Source organism: Poromitra crassiceps (genome assembly GCF_964638095.1).
Source record: "Poromitra crassiceps genome assembly, chromosome: 25".
NCBI lineage: Eukaryota > Metazoa > Chordata > Actinopteri > Beryciformes > Melamphaidae > Poromitra > Poromitra crassiceps.
This window is the reverse complement of record NC_139649.1, coordinates 5,705,225-5,726,554: the sequence shown is the minus strand read 5'-3', so window position 1 is coordinate 5,726,554 and position 21,330 is coordinate 5,705,225. Positions and strand designations below refer to the sequence as shown.

General features: G+C 44.3%; 2 protein-coding genes across 2 annotated transcripts; one reads left to right on the top strand and one right to left on the bottom strand.

Moving 5' to 3' along the window:
- Positions 1-298: 298 nt before the first annotated feature.
- Positions 299-4,821, top strand: LOC310798469 (short stature homeobox protein 2-like; the record flags this gene model as incomplete). Its single annotated transcript, XM_083661011.1, has 4 exons — positions 299-394; positions 1,486-1,590; positions 2,477-2,578; positions 4,711-4,821. 4 exons carry the CDS (start codon positions 299-301, stop codon positions 4,819-4,821), a joined length of 414 nt encoding a protein of 137 aa, XP_083517137.1.
- Positions 4,822-6,464: 1,643 nt separating this feature from the next.
- Positions 6,465-19,779, bottom strand: ctsa (cathepsin A). The gene is made up of 14 exons (XM_083661059.1): positions 19,698-19,779; positions 19,094-19,254; positions 17,549-17,660; positions 15,848-15,898; positions 15,671-15,757; positions 14,312-14,467; positions 13,014-13,190; positions 12,466-12,557; positions 12,289-12,367; positions 11,269-11,417; positions 9,899-9,974; positions 9,307-9,396; positions 7,716-7,817; positions 6,465-6,948 (listed from the first exon to the last, which is right to left on the bottom strand). Exons 2-14 carry the CDS (start codon positions 19,252-19,254, stop codon positions 6,865-6,867), a joined length of 1,416 nt encoding a protein of 471 aa, XP_083517185.1. The 5' UTR covers positions 19,698-19,779; the 3' UTR covers positions 6,465-6,864.
- Between the last annotated feature and the right edge of the window lie 1,551 nt (positions 19,780-21,330).

Below are 21,330 nucleotides of genomic sequence, written 5' to 3'. Positions count from 1 at the left end.
TGGTGCCCAGTAAATCCTCTGCTCCCATTTATCCCAGCAGACACACACAGCCAGTCAGCAGTCTGCAGAGAGAGAGAGAGGGAGAGAGGGTTTACCTGGAGTCTCTGTATTGTTTAAGGACACTAGATGGATGTTATTAAAGGTAAAACACTTTTGTAAAAAGTCAGAGGTTTGAGCAGTCTGTGAGTAACAGGCTTGTGGGTGTGCTGGAGGCACAGCTGCTCTCAGCTTCCGTTTATCCATCAGACAGTAGTAATCGATTGGTAAGTAGTAATTGATTGGTCAGTAATCGATCGTTATGGCGACGGCTCCCCCGCTGTTTTCCATCCAGAGGATCCTGGGTGGTTTGGACCTGGAAACACCCGGAGACTCGCTGAAGTTCCACAGACCCTGGGCAGGTGAGGAGTGCTTGACTTGAATATCTGTGTGAATCTGTCTAGATCAGGGGTGCCCAAATTCTTTCCCATGAAGGGCCAAAACTCAATCTGGGTGGAGGGCCGAGGGCCAAAAATAAACGTTGTGGAATTACATTAAAATGTATTGTGTTTTATAGAAAATTAACATTCTAAATCTAAAATAACATTTCAATATAATAATCTACTTTTTATCTGTTTGGTAATTGTAATAATTTGCAATTGGTTATATATATTTAAAAAAACATCTGCATTTGTGGGGAGCTTAAACATTTAATCAGTAAACACCCAGTTAAAAACAGTTGTATTTTCCACCTTTGTAGCTAATCAAGAGAGAAATTTGACTTAATTCACAACTTGAAAAATCCTCAAGGTACTTTGAAAATCAGCTTTATTGTCCATCTTTTGTAAACAATTTGCCATGACAATTTGCAGGGATGCAATCTCAGGAGTGAACACAGTATATCCGCAGCCACATTCAGACACTGTTTCACAAAGTCACCACATGAAAAAGCTCGTCCGCCCTTTGCAATCAGTGCAGATATCTGATAACTTGCCCGAGTTGCATTCTGGATAAAAAATTGGAGGGGAAAAAACAAACAAAAAAAAAACGTTTTTTTCCCCCAAATCCGTGGGGGCCCCAAATTGGTCAGCACTGGTCTAGTGTGACATCATGTCTGTGATGTATGTATGCATGTACTGTATGTAACTACTGTATGTGTAAAATCTGTTAAAGTGTCTGAAAGGTTCTTTATTCGACCATGTTGGACTGAAGTCCCTCAGTTCAAGTCCCTTCACATGGCGTCATGTTGTTCTGAATATGGAGTATGTGTTGCTTTATTCAAACTAATCAGCCTGTTGGTGAAAAGTTGTTTGTGTCTGCATGTGAAAGGTGTTTGACGTGTGACCAATTCCGTCTGTACTTCTCTCCTCACGTTCAATACCTTGATTCTTCTGTGTGACTCCAGAGAAGAAGAGCAGAGAAAACAACTTCTGCTGTAAACACCACCACCACCAACAACAACAACAACAACAACAACAACAACAACATCCTCCTCCTCCTCCTCCTCAGCAGCAGCAGCAGCATCCTCCTCCTCCTCAGCAGCAGCTGGACAGAGCGATGACATCACTCTGGTATATGGGACGCAGACCACGCACTGCCTTCACCAGCAGACAGGTAAATACAGGGGGGGGGGGGGGGGGGGGCTGGGGGGGAATGTAGAGCCAAAGTGGACGTCACTTCTTGCCTCACCATGCGTACCAAGGTTTTAAAAAAGATGTATGTTGGTGAACGCCGAGAGACAGTAGTTTTTTTGATCCCGTTTGAATTGTGCCATGAAGTCCACATCATGTACATTTTGTCCATTTAAAAGAGAACTATGCATGTCAAGAAAGTCGCAGTTTGTCTTGAAACTGAAACGCAATGTTTAGTTTTGTATGAAACCGCTCAATCGAGCACATCTCTCGTGTCGCACATTATACATCACGCCAACGACAACATGGGCTGGCGGGAGAGACGTCACTTACGCGACTGGTTGTGCGTAGTCTTTCTGATCTATAACTTATAAGTGCCACAGTTTTACCACAAACTGCGACTTTCTTGACTTGCAGAGTTATCTTTTAAATTGACAAACATGATATGTGTAACTCCCGTGGTGGCACAATTCAAACGGGATCAAAACAAGTAACGTATCTCTCCGTGGCGTTCACCACCATTGATATATTTTTAAGACGCTGGTGTTCATATAGGGTCTGACCAGAAGGGGGAGGGACTTTTGCTCTCTATAGCGTGATCCTCCCATGCGCTACGTCCTGCCGGTGAAACTCCTCACTGTCAGGTGAAAAGCGGCTGCCGACTGCACATGGATCGGAGGAAGCATGTGCTAGTCTACAACTCTCCCCAGGCAGAGGGGGTGGACAATTGAAATAACAACAATAATAATAATAATGATAATAATAATTAAAAAAGGACAATATCGACCCCATATATCGATCTAGGTGGTGTTAATCTGTGTGTGTGTGTGTGTGTGTGTGTGTGTGTATGCGTATGTGTGTGCGTGCAGGTGTGTGTGTTGGAGAGGGTGTTTGAGGTGAACTGGTACCCGGGGATCGAGCTGAGGGAGGAGCTGTCTGGAAGACTGGGTCTGGAGGAGGAGCGGATCCAGGTGAGTCATGACCTGGCCCGTTAATTAACCACACTGTTCGCCAATATATAATATATTTAACAAATAACCTCATTTTGTGCTCAAAGCAAAAACAAATAAGCTGTTGCTAAAAAGGAGTGATGACGTATGACTCAATGGAACGCTATAGTAGTCACTAGGGATGTAGGTACTACCGGTACTACCCCCGAACCGCGGTACTATTGCTGTAGAACAGGTTCTATACTAAGATTTAAAAAGACCCGGTACTTTTCCGACCGCTGCTATGACTGATAATGGTCAATATGAGCCTGTCTCTTTAAGAAATGCGCTGGAGTGAGTGACGTCATATCCACATGTCAAGCGGTGAGGAAAAGAGTTTGAGGAAAAAAAGCAGCTGAGCACTGAGCAGACCCGCGCACATTAAAAGCAAACTAGCAAAGTAGGCTATGGCTAAACACAAAGCCTCTCCCAGCCCAGTTAGTAGCAGCAGCTGTGCCCTTTCACAGTTTACATCTAACGTTATGTAGGCTACTTTCACGCATACTTCAGTCAGGGTTATCGACAGTCCATATTATTGCCTCTGCACGTTTCCCGACGCTACAGTGAGAAAATGCGCTCGTTAACTAACGTTACAGCGGACTCCGCTGTACTAACGTTACAGCGGACTCCGCTGTACTAACAGCGGACTCCGCAGTAACGTTAGTTAACGAGCGCTCACTGTAGCGTCGGGAAACGTGCAGAGGCAATAATATGGACTGTCGATAACCCTGACTGAAGTATGCGTGAAAGTAGCCTACATAACGTTAGATGTAAACTGTGAGTAATACTGCCTGAATGCCCCACCCATGACAAGAAGTGCTAAACTGGAAGTTGAGATTACTGAGTATAAACAATTTAGAGACATCAGCCCTGCAGAGGATCCCCTGGCATGGTGGAAGCAACACCAGACAGACCTGCCCATCTTAGCTCAGTTTGCTAGACAATATCTCTGTATTCCAGCATCAAGCTGTGCATCTGAACGTGTTTTCAGTACTTCTGGGAATATCTGCAGTCCAACAAGATCTAGACTGACCGAGGAACATGTTGACACCCTCGTTTTCTTGGCTAGGAACCTGAAGAAGACATTGGGATGGGAGGGACTGAGTGAGTAAACTGAGAGTCAGCCAAACAGTGAGTCTGTCTACCACCCATAGGAGAACTAGGGTTTAGACTGAGTAGGCTGGGGGACAGAATGGGAATATGAAGCCATGCTGCTTGTTGAAGAAAAAAAGATTTGAGTTTCTGCTGCTATAGTGTTTTATTATATTATTATTTATTTTATTTATTTTACTTATTCCCATTTCCCACTGTTCAAAAGATTTGTGTTATGTTACTGAGTGTGTACTTATTTGACAAGTAAAAGTTAGACAGAATTTAAATGCCACCAATTATTTATTTATTGTTGTTATTGGTGTTTCTCTGAGTTTTTGCTGCTATAGGCTAGTGTTTTATGGTCATTTTATTTTCACTGGCATTACTTTATTTTACTTACCGGTATTCTCACTGCTCAAAAGGTTTGTTTTGTTCAGCATTTAAATGCCACACCAATTTATTGGTGTAATTGTTCCCAAACTCTTAAAATAAAGCCAAATCTTGACATTGGACAGTTTCACTTTTTTTTTTACAAAAAGTATCGAAAAGTATCGAAAGTATCGAAATACAAATTGGTACCGGCACCGAAACAGAAATTTAGTACCGCTACAACCCTAGTAGTCACTAAAGGCTTTATAGTTTGTTGATAATATAGCAGAATTATTACATCACTGATGACATCACCAGTGATGTCACTATGACATCATCAGTGGGACAAAATTGAAACAGACAGAACAAACATTGCCCACATTGCCATAGATAGATAGATAGATATCACCTGGACCAAACGTGGAACCACACGGACACGCAGACAGAAAGCTTTATCTGAAATGTTACCATTTCCATTCTAAAAACTTCCTCCAGAATTCTCTTTCCAGGTGAAAAACATTGAGAGCATCATGACACTTAAAGAGTGAAACTCTCACTGAAACATGATCATACTACTCAAGTGCTAATAGAACATTTGGTTTGAATTACAACTAAAAGCTTTCTCTCTGTCTCTGTCTGTCTGTCTGTCTCAGATCTGGTTTCAGAACAGGCGGGCCAAGCTGAAGCGTTCTCACAGAGAAACCAGACTGCAGCAGCTGGTCCAGACCGCCATGCAGCGACCTGCAGCTTCAACTGACAGCTGACCACAGACAAGCCTGTCTGTGGTCCAACAGCTAAATACTGTCTGTGGGTCCAACAGCTACAGACAATACTGTCTGTGGGTCCTACAGCTACAGACAATACTGTCTGTGGGTCCTACAGCTACAGGCAATATTGTCTGTGGGTCCTACAGCTACAGACAATACTGCCTGTGGGTCCTACAGCTACAGACAATATTGTCTGTGGGTCCAACAGCTACAGGAGAGAGGAGTTATTGAGAGCGGTTCTCAACATAAGGTTGCCTCCAGCAAATTGATGAATTGTAAAACTTCACCATTATTATAAGGGAACACAATTAGAGAATGTAGCAGAATGACGGTTCTGATCATAATGTCTGTTATCTCTCTACCTACAATACCGACACGACACTCATGGAATTCTGGACTGAATCAAATCAAACAATCAAAAACATCAGATTTGGGTTTGAGAGACAAACTCTGATCAAATGGGGGTCCGGGGCTCTAATGTGGATCAAATTAGAGTCATTGATAAGAGAAAGGGTGAGAATCACTGAACTAAAGCTTCAAAATGACTGAGTGAAAACAGCTGTAGTCGTATCACCTCCGTTACATCAGCGCATATTGACTTTTTCACTGACCTGGAGTCAGTGTTTCTGCTCTTATCTCAATGCTTTTATCATTTCTCACTGATCTCCGCTCTGGGTGTTTTTCATGTTGTACTGAGACTCCTTTCTTTGACTCAATAGTATCAGTTATTTGCACATGCTGCATTCCTGCTGTCATTCACATGTATTTATTTACCACGTCAGTCAGTGTCTTAATATGATCTTCAGATGTTGGACCAGTTGGCTCTGTTGTTTGCTGTATTATTTATATTGTCTTTGCCGTGTCATATTGTGTCGTTTTGTTGCTGCAGCGACTCGGTCACCCTCATGGATCAATAAAGTTGTTGAAATTTACATGAATGGTTTTGGATTAAAAAAAACGGTCTAGTGCAATGACAATTGCATTTCTCAATTTAATAAAAGAGCATCAAAAAGCAGGCAGCCAAGGCACTCTTCCAAAGGTTAAAAAAGCTTTAATTTAAAATGCTTAGTTCCATTATGAAGTAAGCATCCCAATCCGCTCCCAATTTACGAACAGTCCAGTGTGCTCTGGTGCTCGGAGTGGCTATTTACCAATGCACATAGTCTCATGTATCCAGACCCTCTGCTACAGTTTTGAAGTCACGGTTCAGTTCATTTTCCGTACATTAAGGGGAAAAAATTGCAAAGCATAAAATCGCTCGTTTATTAATGAACTTTTGTAAACACCAACAGTTTATATTTTTTAAATGAACACTTTATATGTAGCAGTCGATGGTGGTTAAGCTGGACTGCCAGTTACCCCTTAATATGTCCGTGTGTGCAGAGAAGCACATTGGATTTCCCCACTTGAGCCATCTGGTCTTAAGAATTAAACCTGTCCTGTTTTTTTGTAGATGGACTTTTGTATGCATGTAATGTCTCTGACTACTTCTATACGATCCTACTTCTTTCTGCAGCAAGTGGAGTCACCCTCTGCTGGCCATTAGAACGAATTTAGGTTTAAAGGCACTTCCGTATTGGCTTAATTTTTCACGAACAGAACTACTCCAAGTCTGACAGAGAACAGAAAGGAAGAAGTCGTCCGGTTAAACAATTGCACTTTATTGATGAGCAGATTTTCATACAACCTATTCCCTTTGATTGGTCCACAGTCAGAAAGGGTTTCCGTCAGCTTCTGGACCCGACCGAGCCACAGTACCAAAACACACAGTCAGCAGAATCAACAGCTTCACAGTCAGCAAGTCACACTAACTAAAGCAACGGAAATCAGTGCATGTTCCCATGACAACCAACTGTTGTCATGGTAGGGAGCCCCTGAGGAGACATGAGGAAAAGAGGGGGGAAGAGTAGGGAAAGAAAAAAGTCCCAACATTTTTCAGAAATGTGAAAGTATTTCCAGGTCAATTCTTCTTCATTGATTGGCAGAAGGGGGTGAGGGGTGGTGTGTGAGTGTGTGTGTGTGTGTGTGTGGGGGGGGGGGCTAGTACGGCTGCTTCTTGATGAAGCGGGAGAACATGGCGTAGGCAGCGACGGGTTTGTCTGATGGAACCATGTGACCGGAGCCCTGCAGGGAGAGAACCAGAGGTGCACGTTAAGACCGGGAGGCAGGAAACCAGCTGACTACACTACAGTTTACTGGAGCGGCTGTGGCTCAGAAGGGAGAGCGGGTCGTCCACTAATCACTTCAAGTAATAGAGGTCGGTGGTTCGATCCCCGCCTTCTCCAGTCTGCATGTCGAAACGTCCTTGGGCAAGATACGGAACCACAAATTGTTCCCAATAGCTGTGCCAGCACCCTGTGTGGTAGCTTGCCGCCATTGGTGCGTGAGTAGGTCAATGTAGACACATTGTAAAGCGCTTTGCATACAAATGAATTACTTAAAAACAAGTAATTAATTAGCCATGCATATTGCGCAACACATAGTGGGCAGGGTATTACAGAGAAAGCCTATGGTATGATAAGCGTGGTTGCTTGATATCTCGGTAAACCTTAAAACGATATATCATTATATCCTTAGTGCTGTGTGCATGTTTCTCCCCCAGACCAGTTTTTAATATTATGTTTCACGGCAACCAAAATAATTTATTTGGAAGCCTAGACAAACGAGTGCCTAATGATAATCTCACCACCATAATAAGGTGGGGGGCGGGGGGGTTCCGCATGGCGCACAATTGTTCAACTGTGCATGCGCGAGGTATGCGAGGCACAATAGAAATGAGTGCATGATATTTCTAGTAGTAATAACGATGCCCAGAGGTGTGGTTTGCTGTGACAATTACTAGCGAATATCCAGAGTCATTTGGGCCAGCCCCGTTATCTTGATGTGTTTACCTTGACGGTGAGGAAGGCGATGTTGCTGAACTCCTTGACGAAGCCTCCGACCTGCTGACCGTCCTCGTCCGTGTAGGTCCACGGCCTCCGCTTCACCTCCACCTGCACCAGCACAAACACTTTACATAGACTCTTCACACCTTCTGCTCCCGCTCACCACTCACTCAACTCTGGATAATGTTTGGATGTGTCCTCAAAAGCTTCCAAAAGACCTGGGCCCGGTTGCACAAAGCACCTTAAGTTTGTTCCTTAAGTATGACACTTAAGGTTTGATTTCTCCTCAGCTGAGGAATATACTTAAGGGTGTTGCACAGACATCCTTAAAAGGTTTCCTTAGTTAAGGAAAACGCTGAGGCATTTACTGTACTGGAAGAGATTTTACGGCAGTAAAATTCTACTGTTTCCATGGAGACCGTCACGGGTGCGCTTTCTCCGTGGGTCCCGCCATAGATAGACTGTATATTGTCCGCGCGCCTCCGTCTACTTGTGATATCGCCTAACAGAACAGAACAACAACAACAAACAAACAAGACAAGGCAATGGCAGCAGAACAAAATCAAATCAAATCAAACTGGTCAGAGGAGGAAAAGACGATGCTATTCGAGGAATACAATAGGAGAAAACTGATACTAAAAAGTAAATCTGATCCACTGATTACAGCCAGCAGAAAACAGCGAATGTGGGAGGAAATAACAATGAAAATTAATTCACAAAGTTTGGGTGGTCCAACTCGAGACGCTTGGACAAATTATAAATGGACTGACGGTCAAATCTATAATGTAAAATCAATTGCTCATCATTAAGTGTATCCATTGGGTTCTCCCGGTCTCGGAACACTCTTCTCGGGATGCGCTAATTTTCTTCATGTATCGCCATAAACTCAGCCATGTTGCGGTTAAGGTAGAGCCAGAGGTACCTTAGTTTTTTTTCCTTACTTTGGTTGCTAAGGTCTTTTGTGCAACAGTTAAGGAGCTTCTTAAGTATTAAGAGCAAGATAAGGAGCAAACCTTAAATACTTGAGCAAAAATGTTAAGGAGACCTTGAGGAGAAGACTTAAGGTTGTTTTGTGCAACATACTTTATTTTAAGGAAACCTTAACTCCGACTTTAAGGAAAATCTTAACTTAAGGTGCTTTGTGCAACCGGGCCCAGAAGTTTCTATCTGTGGCTGCTCGCGGTCCACTGCTGTCCTGGAGCCACAAGACAGAGCAGACCACCTTCTCCCCTCTTTTCCAGGATGGATGGCTGAACTGTTTTCAATCAGAAATAAAGACTCTGCTTCCTGAGAACTAACTAAACCTAGCTCACCTGTCACAACCCTCATCTCAAACTTAATGTGCAGCAGTGTTTGTTTACTACTTTTCTATAGTTTAGCAGCCCCCCCCCCCCTTTTTTTTTTGATTCATTCTCGTTTCATTTCATTTACTTTTGTTGTTGTTACTGGGCCTTGTTGCTTTGTGTGTGTGTGTGTGTGTGTGTGTGTGTGTGTGTGTGTGTGTGTGTGTATCTCTTTTGCTCGTTATTAGTTGGTTAGTTGTTGAAATTTGTGCTCCTTACGCAATACGCATCCTGTGGTTTCCATGGTAACCTACCTCCTGGTGCAGAGACTCGACGAACCACTCGTCCCCCATGAAGTTGCACGCCATGTCCACGTCTCCGTTATACACCAGGACACGGTACGTCTGAGGAGACAAGACCACAGACTCAACTACAGACCTAGACCTCATTTATCAAAAGAACAGGTTCTACATTCTCTTCCCAATTCAATTTTTAATGTTCCTACATAAAAAAAAATCTATTTATCAACCTGTCAATAATCTGTCTTGATAAATACAAGGTTCCCACACCTTCCCGAAACATCAAATTCAAGGACTTTTCAAGGATTTTCCAGGCCCAATTCCTTCAAATTCAAGGACCCAACATGGCATAGTTTGAGACACGGATCAAAGTTAATTACCGTTACAACACTGTTTAGCCTGAGTAAACCCAGCCTCCACGTGACCTCCATGTATTATCAGTCACATAGAAACTTACACTACACACACAGTCTGTGATGTCACGTTGAAGGCTGGGTTCACCCAGGCTAGACAAAGAATACAGTGAGACAAGAGGAGACGCTCTTTGAAAAGCTGGTGACCCCTGGTCTGTATCGTTGTGATTGAATGAATCAGATTGTGTACTGACCAGTGCGCCCAGAAGCTTGAGGTACTGCTTCCTGACGTCCATGTAGAGACGGCCGTAATTCATGTTGACCTCAGAGCTGCAGCACAAGGTCACAGAGACAAAAAAAAAAAAAAGTCACAGAGACACCTCAGTGACATCACTTTCATTACTTTAAACTAAAGAGTTTCCCATTTATGTACCAGAATACTTCAATTAATAGCCCGGGCCTTTATTTGCTTCAATCACTGAACTCAAACTGGCCTATATTTGGGACCAGCGTCTATATATGGGATGGGCCTTTAATTCCTCGGAAATACTAACAAATTGTTTATTTAAACCAGTATGAATATTACGTATTACGAATATTACATATCACATGATTTTTTATGAATAAAAAAAGATTGAACAACATTAATTACTGGTACAAATTAGGACCTTCATATTTCATTAACACTATTCCTTAGGTTCAGAGACTTGTATCTGTGGTGAGCAGTCATCAACATCGCATTGTAATTTACCACGTTATGATCCTCTCAGAAAATAAAGTACAAGTGGTTATTGTTGCTTTTAATGTTATTTTGTAGGCTACAACCTGTCATGCTCAATAAGTGTGCAAAAACAAGTCTCTCGTGCACTTTGCTACGCAGTAGCTGAGGTTAAACGGCCAAAATTAACGGCTAAAATAGCTAACAATCACCAAACATCCTCATGCTCTCAAGTTATTCCACCTTTCAAAACGATGTGAAATGACAAGTTGCCAACTGCTATACAGAGGGCTAGGTGTAATGTTGCCTTCAAATGGGGTTGTGTTTACCGTGTTTACGATATGAGTACATATGAACCTCATGTGGGATTCATGACATGGTAAGTGGAAATTTTCGGAAAGCTTCGAGTTCACGACTTGTCTTGTGACGTTTTCAAAAAGACCATGAACGTGGATGGAAAGTTTATTGGAATTTTAGCCGTATCGTTTTTCATAGAGATTTTATATTATGTCTGAGGGAAATGTCATTATTCTCAACGGTCTCGTCTTTTTTCGATCTGTCATTATGCCTTTGCATTTCCTGCATTGATGTAGTTAGCCGCTCGCTAGCTAAATTTTTTGCTGTTTTTTTTTGCAGTTTCTAGTCAACTGCGTATGCTCACGACGTGACCACTTGAATGCCAAGCATGTACATGACTTCCCAACTCATAAATACGAGTTCCAAATGAAGGCAGGATAAGATCTAAGTTGTAACTCATACCTACATTGGAACTATTTCAGTTGGTGCAACCGTTAAAATTTTAGTAATGTGTAAACTCGGGACTTGGTGAGACTTTACACTCAAACTAGGCCACGTTTGAACTTGCGCTCAGCTGGTTCAACCCAGTGCTGATGACTAGGACTTTACCTGCAGACGGTCCAGTCCAGCGCCTTGGTGCTGATGTGCAGTGCGGTCTTCACATAGGGGTTGTTGAGGTAGAGGGTGGAGGGTGTGGAGTTGGTGCAGGGGGGGTCCAGGCGCACTCGCTGGTACAGAGATGCCAGGCCACGAAGCTTCTGCACGCACGCACACACGCACACACACACACACACACACACACACACACACACACACACACACACACACACACACCTGATGAGGGGGGAGGGGAGGGAGAGACACTGTAGCCGTTTTCACACATGCATACAGGAAAATTACCTGTAAATCAATATCGGCCATTTCCCGGAATTTCCCTTCACACCTGAGCGCTCGCATGTGTGAATATAGTCGTCAAATAGCCTGTATGTTGGGGGGCGGGGGCTTATTTTGGGGGTCGGCAAAACTCCGATGGTGAAATAAGTTCGCTTGTCACACATAAGAGTATGTTGTATCCTTCACATTCGCTCATGGGCTGCAGTGCAGAGTAGTATCCAGGCAGCGTCAAGCCAGCGTAATAAACACAGCTGATTTCCCCCCTCCCCTCTCTGCACGAGAGAGGCCAGTCCTTCAGTCCTCCGCACTTCGCAGCAGCCCGACACAGGACAGACACAGCGAGAATGGCAGCGGTTTGCAAGCCGCCCAACGCTTCTATGTATGTAGAGAAAGCAAATGCACGAAGCGAAATGTGGAAGTAGTTTGCTTTGATGTGCGCGAATGATTAGATGATGCACGCTGGAAGTGAACGTTAAGCAACGTGTGTACACCTCGCCCATGAGAGAAGGACCGGCAAATGACTGGACCCGTTTAACACTTGTGTCCCCAATACCGCTCTTCTGACTGGCTCGAAACTGGTGAAATGTCCGCGATGACGGGGGAACGCTTATACCGGAAAACAACTTTCACACATGAAGGCATTAGACCGCTTTCCGGTCATTTAGCGGTAAAAAGCGCATGTGTGAAAACGGCTAGTGAGAGAGAGAGAGAGAGAGAGAGCACAAGCAGACTGACCTGGCTGAACAGCTGACTCGACTGGTGGTTGATGAAACTGTTTCCCAAGTCTCTGATCACCAGCTGACCGCCGTCAGAACTGAACCAACAACATTAGCAACACGAGCAACATGAGCACAAGCAACCACAATTAAACCAGTCGACAATACCAAATACAAAAAGGTTAAAGCAGGTCACCTGACTCTCTGGCCGATGCCCCCGGGACACGGAGCGTACAGGTTGTACATGTTCAATCCTGAGCTGTAGACAATATGCTGAACCTCAGTCACCTAGAGGGAGAGAGAGAGAGAGAGAGGGATTGTGATATTCTGGTTTTAGATCGCTAATAATAGATAATATTAGCTTGCATGGTAATGTGGATGAAAACTGGCTAGCATAGCTAACAGCAACCAGCCAGAACATAACATCCAGACTCCACTAATTCATCCAATACAGTCTTGTGTGAATAATGTAACAGTTGCAAATGTGTCTACTATGCTTTTGGAGCATTGGTTGGTTGAGGTAACAAATAAAATCCCTGTTCGGGCGTAACATGTTTGGTCATGTCTTGTGCCTATTGCCATGTCTATGTTTACATCATGCAAACCCGGAAATTCTAAATGGCCCGAATTCTGTGTTGTGCCCTCTAGCGGTATCCTCCAGTACCACACCCCAGCACATAGCCAGTTGTCTTCGCGAACACGTGGTTAAACAGCAAGTATATCTGCGCCCTTATTAAGACTCACTCTCTGGGAGCAGTTGGCGTTGTGGTTGTTGTAGAAGTCACACTTCCCGTCTTTGCAGCAGAAGGTCTGAAGCTCCGCCCACAGCCGGCTGCCCAGCAGGCCATGGTAGTAGGTGAAGAACACCAGAGAGTTGTCGTTCATCTCATAGCTGGCCAACCCGTTACCCACGGCAACACCCTGTAATGATAATAATAATAATAATAAACGTTATTTGTATAACACTTTGAAACAAGTTTACAAAGTGCTTCACAGACATAAAAACAGAAAATACAATGCATTTACAAATTAGAATAATTTCAATCCAATCAAGAAATAGAAACGTGGATAGAAGACAATGAATAAAAATGATCCAAATGCATGAATAAAAGCATCAAACAACAAAAAGAAACCCTAATTAAAAGCCATTTTATAAAACTGCATTTTTAAAAGTGTTTTAAAAGAGAACACCGAGGCAGCTTCTCTGAGTCTCAGTGGAAGGTTTTTACACAGTTGAGGAGCCCTTATGGAAAATGCCCTTACTACCCTCTGTCTCAAGCCTCGCCCTGAGGACCAAGAGCAACAGCTGGTCTGCAGATCTGACAGTACGGGCAGGGCTGTCAGGGGTGAGAACGTCGGCAATGTATGTAAGATGGGGCAAGGCCACACAATGATTTAAAAACAACCAATACAAATTTGTAGTAAATTCTGAACGCCACAGGTAACCAGTGCAATGGAATTGAGAGAGATCAGGGCCTACAAACCATCTGCCAAACACTCCATCGATGACCCTCATCCCACCAGCCGCTTGAACAAGTTCTACTGCCACTTCGACAGACAATGCAGCCATGACCCCATCCCCTGCAACACCTCTCACGTACTAAACCAGACCACCAAACTGTCAAATTCTCCCCCCAGTCCCCCCCCCCCCCCCCCCCCCCCCCCCCCGGACAACTCCAGCCCACCTCCTTGCCCATCCCCACTCCCCTGTCACCGCTCTGCATTCAGGAGAGAGAGGTCAACAGGCTATTCAAAGGACAGAAGTCACCTGACTCTGTCTCGCCCTCATTTTACATTTCATGAACACCCCTCCCCCCTTAAGGCCTGGGCATTTTACATAGACATGGGCTCCCCTATATGTCACAAATAATGCATTTTTCAATGTAATGAGTAGCCTATTAGCCTATTTGTGTTAACGAGGTAAATGGGCAAAAAGAAACATGTTTTCCAAAAGAACTAAGCAGTTCGAAAATGGACTGAAACTGGACTTTCTCCAGGACTTTGGTAAAAAAAAAAAAGCTCATTTAGTGCTCCGGTAGCACCTGCAGGTTGAGGCTAGCGTCCTCCATCACGCGCTCGGCCAGCGTGGGGATGTAGATCCCAGCGTAGCTCTCTCCGGTCAGGAACAGCTCGTTCTTCTGGAACTCAGGAAACAGATGCAGAAACTCCTTCAGAGCCAGGAAGTTGTTCATGGAGACCTGGAGACAGAAACACACGTCACTAGGGCTGGGCAACATATCGATATCATGATGAGACTACATATCGTCTTGGATTTTGGATATGGTAATAGGGCATAACATAAGTGTCGTCTTTTCCTGGTATTAAATGCTGCATTACAGTAAAGTGATGTCATTTTCTAAACTTACCAGACTGTTCTAGCTGTTCTATTATTTGCCTTGACCCACTTAGTCATTATATCCACATTACTGACTGTTTATTCAAAATCTCATTGTGTTTTGCTTTTGTTTTTCTTGTCTCACATTTTTCTCCCCCAATTGTACTAGGCCAATTCCCCCTGCTGTCCCGACCGTTGCTTCACCCCCTCTGCCAATCTGGGGAGAGTTGTAGACTAGCACATGCTTCCTCCGATACATGTGCAGTCGCCAGCCGCTTCTTTTCACCCGACAGTCAGAGGGGTTTCACTAGCTGCAGGACGTAGCGCAAGGATCACGCTATTCACCCCAGTTCCTGGCTCAAAATGAGGCCGAGTTTCACCGATTTTATTATGCAAAGGTACTTAAAGTTATGTTTATGTATATTATTAAGTTATGGACATTAATTTATGTCAGTGCATTTTTACTGGCATTGCTCTGGACCTTTGAACTTCAAATTCATAAGTGAACCTTCAATAAAAAAAAGTTTGAGTACCCCAGTCTTTATATATAGTTATTACACAGCCTGTTTGAATGCTCAGTTCTGATTTATTTCTGTATAACAGACTGCTGCTAGAAATATCAGACCGGTGACATGATGCACAGAGCCCACGTCAGTCATGTGCACAAGGGAGTCCAGTCAATTTAACAAGCTCAATTGCGACACCCTGTGGCAAAAAAATGTAGATAGCAACAGTTTGCTAAAATGGCATGGTAACATTAGCCTACCAAACACCTATCTCTTGGATACTATTGCTTTCTTCGTTAGAAACATTTCAGACAAATCCAGGGGTGCGTTCGGAAATAGCACTCCGAGCGCCCAGAGTGGACCGTTGTGATGCACCGTACCTTCGCGCTCTCATTTCAGTGTAGAGCGTCAAGAGTGGATTTACGAACGCACCCCATGTAACGTTGTTGTTTCTACCCGGCAGGTGTTTTACATGTCGCAGCATACGTGCAAGCAACGCTGGCTAGCAAATCAGTCTTAATTGTTTCCAGGTGTGTCAAGTTAACTGTCAGCAGACTGACCTCCGTGTCGTTGGTGGCGTAGCGCTTGTCGTCGGAGTAGGAGAAGCCGACGCCCACTGGAGACTCCAGGTACAAGACATTGGCGATCTGACAACCAGGAAGTGAATTTGACATGTGACCGAGTTTCAGGAGGCTTACTGGCTGATGTGTGATGTCAGAGGTCAACGGTCAGCTCACCTTGTTCCAGGAGTAGGGGTTGTAGGCCAGAGACACGCCATCATCCTGGATCTGAAACAAACACACACACACACACACCTTGAAACTGAAGGAACCAAGACCTTGAAACTGAAGGAAACAAGGCTGCATTTCATTAGTAGTTCCACTTCCCCTCAGCCCTTGGTATGACCCAACAGGAGGGATGCACGATATAATGTATATTGGCAATCATATTGGTTTCAGTCAATGTTAGCCATTTTTCTACTATATACTGTATATCGTATGGGTCCGATAAGCAAAATGTTAATATCAGTTATCGTATCGGCCAACATTTTCACATTGAGAGGAAACAATGCGGTAAAAGTATGATTTATGAGCTTTTCCAAATGTTTTGGAAATAAAGACAGACATTACTTTTTCAAATTCACAACGCTTACATGCGTTTCTCAGTATGTACAAGGTGCAGAGTTTACAGCCAGCTAGTTAATTTCAAGACGTTTTTCGGATTATATGATATTGCTACGTTTGTAAACAGTTTGCTCAGACATTCTTTGTCACGATCTCAAACATCCGTTTTAAATACTGTAATCAGCAACTTGGTGACATCCAGGTAGAAGTGATGATAAACCGCAATGCACACTGGGTAATCTGCAGCGCAGAGTGACCCATTGTTGTAGACTCTCTCCCTCAGCCCTCGGAGGGGCGAGCTCACAAGTTCACTTTTCCAGGGAACTATCATGGCGGCAGGGAATCCCCCCTCCCAGTGGCAAAGAGTATATAGAAAGCAAGAGACGAGGCTCTGGTGCTTTTTTGACAACAGCGCTGCCACCATTTTGGCCTGAAAATGCCTCTTTGTGCAAATGGAACAGCAGCACAGAACCATGACAGCCAATGAGAGGCAGAGTAGAGTGAGCGTTGCCAAGGAATGTGGTGCTCCCCATGTTTTAACAACTTATTAGCCTTCAGTTCTCATCAATGTACGTTTTTGCCGGCGGGGATTCCCCCCCCATCAGTCACTAACACTTCCTGGTTCCTGGTCATCAGACAGAAGTGAATCTGCTGACAGATTTAACTAAAGCCACCTGTCACCACATCCCTGCTTCCTCTCTCAATACAAAATGGTCAGTCTGCTGCTGTCAGGAACATGCATGGTGATATCAGCTCCATGTTGTTCTGCTGTCAGGAACATGCATGGTGATATCAGCTCCATGTTGTTCTGCTGTCAGGAACATGATGGTGATATCAGCTCCATGTTGTTCTGCAGCTGTAGTAATAATCACTAATGAGACTCTTGACTATCTCAGTTTCACAAGCTCTCAATCCAAATTATATTTTTGTTAATTTGTAATAACATTTTTAAATTGATTTTTTACATTCTAGCAGCCAATAGCATCGCTAGAAAGATTTGAGTCTCAGAAAGCCAACAGAATTCTGCACAGTCAGATTTGTACCCCTTTCAGACCGAGGCCCAACCGGAGTTATTCGCGCGTTGGTTTTGAGTTTGAAAGGGTAAGGTAAGGCATGTCCTTGACAGAATGTATAGGTGTATAGGTTTGTTAGTGGCTGTACTCGCCAGCGTTCCAGCAACTATCTTGCATTTAGAAATCCCCACATGATTGGTAGGCAATTGTCTGGTATGGTGGAACTAATCAACCAATCAGCTTCTCAGGACTACCAGGAAGGTTAGGGTCAGAGAGGTCAGAGAGGTGAGGTGGTTTGTACCAGGAAGGGTCCGTGCTCAGTCAGCAGTCCATCCAGAGAGCTGCAGCCTGGCCCGCCGTTCAGCCACAGCACCAGAGGGTCTGCAGCTGGGTCCTGCTGTGACTCCACCAGCCTGCAACACAGAGAACAGTCAGTGAACAAGACAGAAAAACAGGCAGTAAGCAGATATTAAACAGGCAGTAAACCTCCCTTTCAAATTGGCAAAGTAATGCTGGGATCAGACTACACAAATTTGTTGTCTTTCACAATGGTCACCATGCAATTATTATTATTAGGCAATCATAGTGCCACAAATTATTGCTGTGTCTTCGACTGGCAACTACAAATCTGACCCCGACCAATCATCCTATGCTGCCAGGGACTGATTAACGGCCCACACCACTTCTCAAACAAACAGAAGCACATGGCTAATTATTATGCAGAATGACGTTATCGACCTTCCTGGGTGCAACGGGCGCCGGGCGGATGGATATTTACTCTAAAGGCAGAGATATACTTGCTTTTAACTATGCGTTTGCATGATGGCTGCCTTGTGTATCCTGCATCCAATTAAGAGTGTATGCATGACCGGTCTCACTCTGATGGAACATCATAAAACAATCAAGTTTCACTGCAGGTTTTCATTCCAAACTCCACTGAGTCACATTTAATGTTTTCTATCTAGTTACATATCTGATGACATCACTACATCATGTGAGCCACCGGTTTACTACACCAACAGCTCGGTGGACTTTATCATCCTCTACTTGTTTTTATACATGTGGTGGAGGCCTGTCGGTGCTTGCCCGCAGTTACAGACAGGTACTGACCAGTAGTGCAGGTGCTTGCCCTCAGCTACAGACAGGTACTGACCAGTAGTGCAGGTGCTTGCCCTCAGCTACAGACAGGTACTGACCAGTAGTGCAGGTGCTTGCCCTCAGCTACAGACAGGTACTGACCAGTAGTGCAGGTGCTTGCCCTCAGCTACAGACAGGTACTGACCAGTAGTGCAGGTGCTTGCCCTCAGCTACAGACAGGTACTGACCAGTAGTGCAGGTGCTTGCCCGCAGCTACAGACAGGTACTGACCAGTAGTGCCGGTGCTTGCCCGCAGCTACAGACAGGTACTGACCAGTAGTGCAGGTGCTTGCCCGCAGCTACAGACAGGTACTGACCAGTAGTGCCGGTGCTTGCCCTCAGCTACAGACAGGTACTGACCAGTAGTGCAGGTGCTTGCCCTCAGCTACAGACAGGTACTGACCAGTAGTGCAGGTGCTTGCCCTCAGCTACAGACAGGTAGGCTACTGACCGGTAGTGCAGGTGCTTGCCCTCAGCTACAGACAGGTACTGACCAGTAGTGCAGGTGCTTGCCCTCAGCTACAGACAGGTACTGACCAGTAGTGCAGGTGCTTGCCCTCAGCTACAGACAGGTACTGACCAGTAGTGCCGGTGCTTGCCCTCAGCTACAGACAGGTACTGACCAGTAGTGCAGGTGCTTGCCCTCAGCTACAGACAGGTACTGACCAGTAGTGCCGGTGCTTGCCCTCAGCTACAGACAGGTACTGACCAGTAGTGCAGGTGCTTGCCCTCAGCTACAGACAGGTAGCCAGAGTACTGTCTGAAGCTTGGCTGCTTCTGGAGACCAGGCAGGAACTTGATTTCATCTGCTGCTGGAGCCGCCTCACAGGCTCCACAGACCACTACCACCAGCACCACCAGCCACAGCATCTAGAGAGACACACGGCAAGGAACAGGCAGTCAAAACACACACACACACACACACACACACACACACACAGTTCAGAATGGCCGTTTTTAGTTTCTCTTCTGCCTTTTTTTTTAAGCTGCGATCGCTACAGTATAAGAGCATTTTCGCACACTAGGAACGATTGCTTTCGTTCCGTGCCCGAGAACGATCCCGGAAAACTCACTTTGACACATGAGCTCGTGATATATCCGCTGCTCGCCGTGTGTGTGTGTGGTTAGGTTGTCTGACCCACGTTAAACGTTACCGTCCAGCGGGACGTTTTAAGACACGCGTGAAACCCGGAAATAGGCTACTGAATGATGCTAAGCTAACCTCTAACGTTAAGTATCACACAAATAACAACAGTGGGAAAAGCCCAGATCGAATTGAACATTAAGACATTTGAAGCATAAAGGTAACTCACCTCTTGATCGTTCTTCCTCAGGTTAAACAGCTGCTGCTGCTCGTGAGGAATCACCGATGGTCATATGACCAGTTTTTGTTTTTGCCCCATATGACCAGCTGGTCACATGACTCACGTCACACGATCCACAACGGCCCCGGTGGGCGGGGTCCAACCCAGTGCAGAAGTTTATTTATTGTCATATTAACAATGGAATACTTACTATTAGTTTGCTCCCACAGTACAAAGTCTAAACATCGGTCTAACCATATTATTGTGTGTGTGTGTGTGTGTGTGTGTGTGTGTGTGTGTGTGTGTGTGTGTGTGTGTGTGTGTGTGTGTGTGTGTGTGTGTGTGTGTGTGTGTGTGTGTGTGTGTGTGTGTGTGTGTGTGTGTGTGTGTGTGTGTGTGTGTGTGATCACTTTCCTGTCTTTTGTCCTGAGTCTGACCAACAGTCCATAACCCAAAAATATAATCAGTTTACTGTCATAGAAGACATAATTAAACCAGAAAATATTCACATTTGAGAAGCTGGAATGAGAGCATTTTATAGCCTTTTTTTTTTTAACGATTAATTTATTATTAATTGCTCTAGAGTGGTTGACTGGGGGATTCTCAACATCTGCAAAGTGTGATTAGCATGGGAGTGTTGCCTGCCCTGCATCATGTTTTGAACCACTCTAAACATCGCTGGCAGACAGCAGTTTACTGTCTTTTGACAAAGTAGCCTATGTCTGCAATGACTTGTAAAGTAAGCCTACTGAAAACATAGCCTTTACCAAGTGCATTTCATTCCATATTTGAAGTGAACAACAATGCAATGATATAGATCATGATTCACAGACGACAATTCCAATCAGTAATCAATGACTTCCACCTGTCCATCATTACCTCCTCAGTCTGTGATTGGCCACAGACTGCTTCCTGGTTCATATTTAACCAAAGCTCTGAAGCAGAGAGATAGCATTTCAGCACACTGGCATGATGGCGGCTTCATTTCTTGCAAGGTATGTGTAGTCATATTATGTCCTGTTTAGTTTCTTCTGTGGTTCTTGTTATTGATTAATTATGTATTTTTGAGTCAAGAATTTGACTAAACAATCTTTTTCCCTTACAGTGGATTGCTGCTTATTGCACTGCTGAACTGGGCTGTCAATTGTGCTCCTCTAGGTAAGTATCAACCTGGGCTGAAATGCCTTCATTGGTAGAATCTTATCTGAAGTTGTTTAACTCTTAGGCCATGTTCAGACTAGGAGGCCAAATCCAATTTATGAACTTTATAGTGACCTATTAATGATTCTATCCAGATTGGTTTTATGAGTCTGGATATAGAGGTAGTTTCCAATCTGCTTTCGACTGATTTGACTTCAGTGTGGACGCGCTCATCACCCAAAGTGTATTTTGCAGGGGGCGGGGACTTGAAGAGCAGACATGCAAACACTGCCAGAAATATAAAAGTAAAAAAGAAGTTATCCAGCGCACACCAGGGTAGGAAAATAGACACTTTATTAGGCTACATTAAAAACAAGAGACAAGGCGAACAACGCGTTTCACAAGGTGCTTCATCAGGTTCGCTATATATATTTATAGCGAACCTGATGAAGCACCTTGTGAAACGCGTTGTTCGCCTTGTCTCTTGTTTTTAATGTAGCCT

Coding starts and splice junctions, on each gene's coding strand:
- ctsa (XM_083661059.1), bottom strand. CDS start 19,254: ATGCTGTGGCTGGTGGTGCTGGTGGTAGTGGTCTGTGGAGCCTGTGAG. Junction 14,468..15,670: donor ACGCCACCAACGACACGGAG/GTCAGTCTGCTG, acceptor TTCTGTCTCCAG/GTCTCCATGAACAACTTCCT. Junction 7,818..9,306: donor TCGAGTCTCTGCACCAGGAG/GTAGGTTACCAT, acceptor GTGCTGGTGCAG/GTGGAGGTGAAGCGGAGGCC.